The 1,828-nt window shown below is 45.7% G+C and overlaps 1 protein-coding gene across 1 annotated transcript; it reads left to right on the top strand.

The window, feature by feature from the left end:
• The first annotated feature begins 1,390 nt into the window (after positions 1–1,390).
• Positions 1,391–1,828, top strand: LOC137660127 (putative uncharacterized protein DDB_G0271982). The gene has a single exon (XM_068394840.1). It carries the CDS (start codon positions 1,391–1,393, stop codon positions 1,826–1,828), a length of 438 nt encoding a protein of 145 aa, XP_068250941.1.

The raw sequence follows: 1,828 nt of genomic DNA, 5'->3' as shown, positions 1-1,828 counted from the left end.
GGGAAATGTGGTATAAGAGGGGAGAAAATATGTGGCATGATAGGGAAGAGGAAATGTGGCATGAGAGGGAAGAAAAGATGTGACATGAGAGGGAAGGAGAAATGTGTCATAAGAGAGAGGGGTAAATATGGCATGACCGGGAAGGGGAAATGTGGTATGAGAGAGAAGGTGAAATGTGGCATGATAAGGAAAGGGAAGTTTGGTATGAGAGGGAAGAAGAAATGTGGTATGAAAGGGAAGGAGAAATGTGGCATGAGAGGGAAGGAGGAATGCAGCATGAGAGAGAAGGGGAAATAGGGAATGAGAGGGAAGATGAAATGTTGCATGATAGGGAAGGAGAAATAGGGTCTGAGAGGGAAGAGGAAATGTAGCATGAGAGAGAAGGGGAAATAGGGAATGATAGGGAAGAAGAAATGTTGCATGATAGTGATGGAGAAATTTGGTGTGAGAGGAAATAGAAAATGGGGCATGAGAAGGAAGGAGAAATGTGGCATGAGAGGGAAGAGGAAATGTGGCATGGGAGAGAAGGGGAAATTTGAGCATGAGAGGGAAGATGAAATGTGGCATGAGACGGAAGGAGAAATGTGGCATGAGAGGGGAGGGGAAATAGAGCATGAGAGGGAAGAGGAAATGTGGCATGATAGGGAAGGGGAAATTTGGTATGAAAAGGAAGAGGAATTGTGGCATGAGAGGGAAGAGGAAATGTGGCATGATACGGAAGAGGAAATTTGGCATGAGAGGGAATAGGAAATGTGGGATGAGAGGGAAGGGAAAATGTGGCATAATGGGGAAGGGGAAATAAGGCATAAGATAGAAGGGGAAATGTAGCATGAGAGAGAAAGAAAAAGGTGGCATGAGAGGGAAGGAGAAATGTGGCATGATAGGGAAGGAGACATTTGGCATGAGAGGGAAGAGGAAATATAGCATGAGAAGGAAGGGGAAATTTGGCATGAGACGGAAGGGGAAATTTGGCATGAGAGGGAAGGGGAAATGGGGCATGATAGAGATGGAGAAATAGGCCATGAAAGGAGAGGGGAAATAAGGGATGAGAGGGAGAAGAAAATGTGGCATGAGAGGGAAGGAGAAATATGGTATGATAGGGAAGGAGAAATGTGGCATGAGAGTAGAGGGGAAATAGGGGATGAGAGGGAGGAGGAAATGTGGCATGCGAGGGAAGGAGAAATGTACCATGATAGGGAAAGGGAAATTTGGTATGAGAAGGAAGAGGAAATGTGGCATGAGAGGGAAGGGGAAATGTGGCATGATAGGGAAGAAGAAATGTTGCATGATAGGGAAGGAGAAATAGGGTCTGAGAGGGAAGAGGAAATGTAGCATGAGAGAGAAGGGGAAATAGGGAATGATAGGGAAGAAGAAATGTTGCATGATAGTGATGGAGAAATTTGGTGTGAGAGGAAATAGAAAATGGGGCATGAGAAGGAAGGAGAAATGTGGCATGAGAGGGAAGAGGAAATGTGGCATGGGAGAGAAGGGGAAATTTGAGCATGAGAGGGAAGATGAAATGTGGCATGAGACGGAAGGAGAAATGTGGCATGAGAGGGGAGGGGAAATAGAGCATGAGAGGGAAGAGGAAATGTGGCATGATAGGGAAGGGGAAATTTGGCGTGAGAGGGAAGAGGAAATTTGGCATGATGACGGAAGGGAAATTTGGCATAAGAGGGAAGGGGAAATAGGGCATGAGAGGGAAGAGGAAATGTGGCATGATTGGGAAGGGGAAATTTGGTATGAAAAGGAAGAGGAATTGTGGCATGAGAGGGAAGAGGAAATATGGCATGATACGGAACAGGAAATTTGGCATGAGAGGGAATAG

Source organism: Palaemon carinicauda, chromosome 20 (genome assembly GCF_036898095.1).
Source record: "Palaemon carinicauda isolate YSFRI2023 chromosome 20, ASM3689809v2, whole genome shotgun sequence".
Classification (NCBI taxonomy): domain Eukaryota; kingdom Metazoa; phylum Arthropoda; class Malacostraca; order Decapoda; family Palaemonidae; genus Palaemon; species Palaemon carinicauda.
The sequence above is the reverse complement of the archived record's forward strand: the minus strand, read 5'-3'. Positions and strand labels throughout refer to the sequence as shown.

Bases quoted from the DNA above. Each gene is read 5' to 3' on its own strand.
- LOC137660127 (XM_068394840.1), top strand. From the start codon at position 1,391: ATGGAGAAATTTGGTGTGAGAGGAAATAGAAAATGGGGCATGAGAAGG.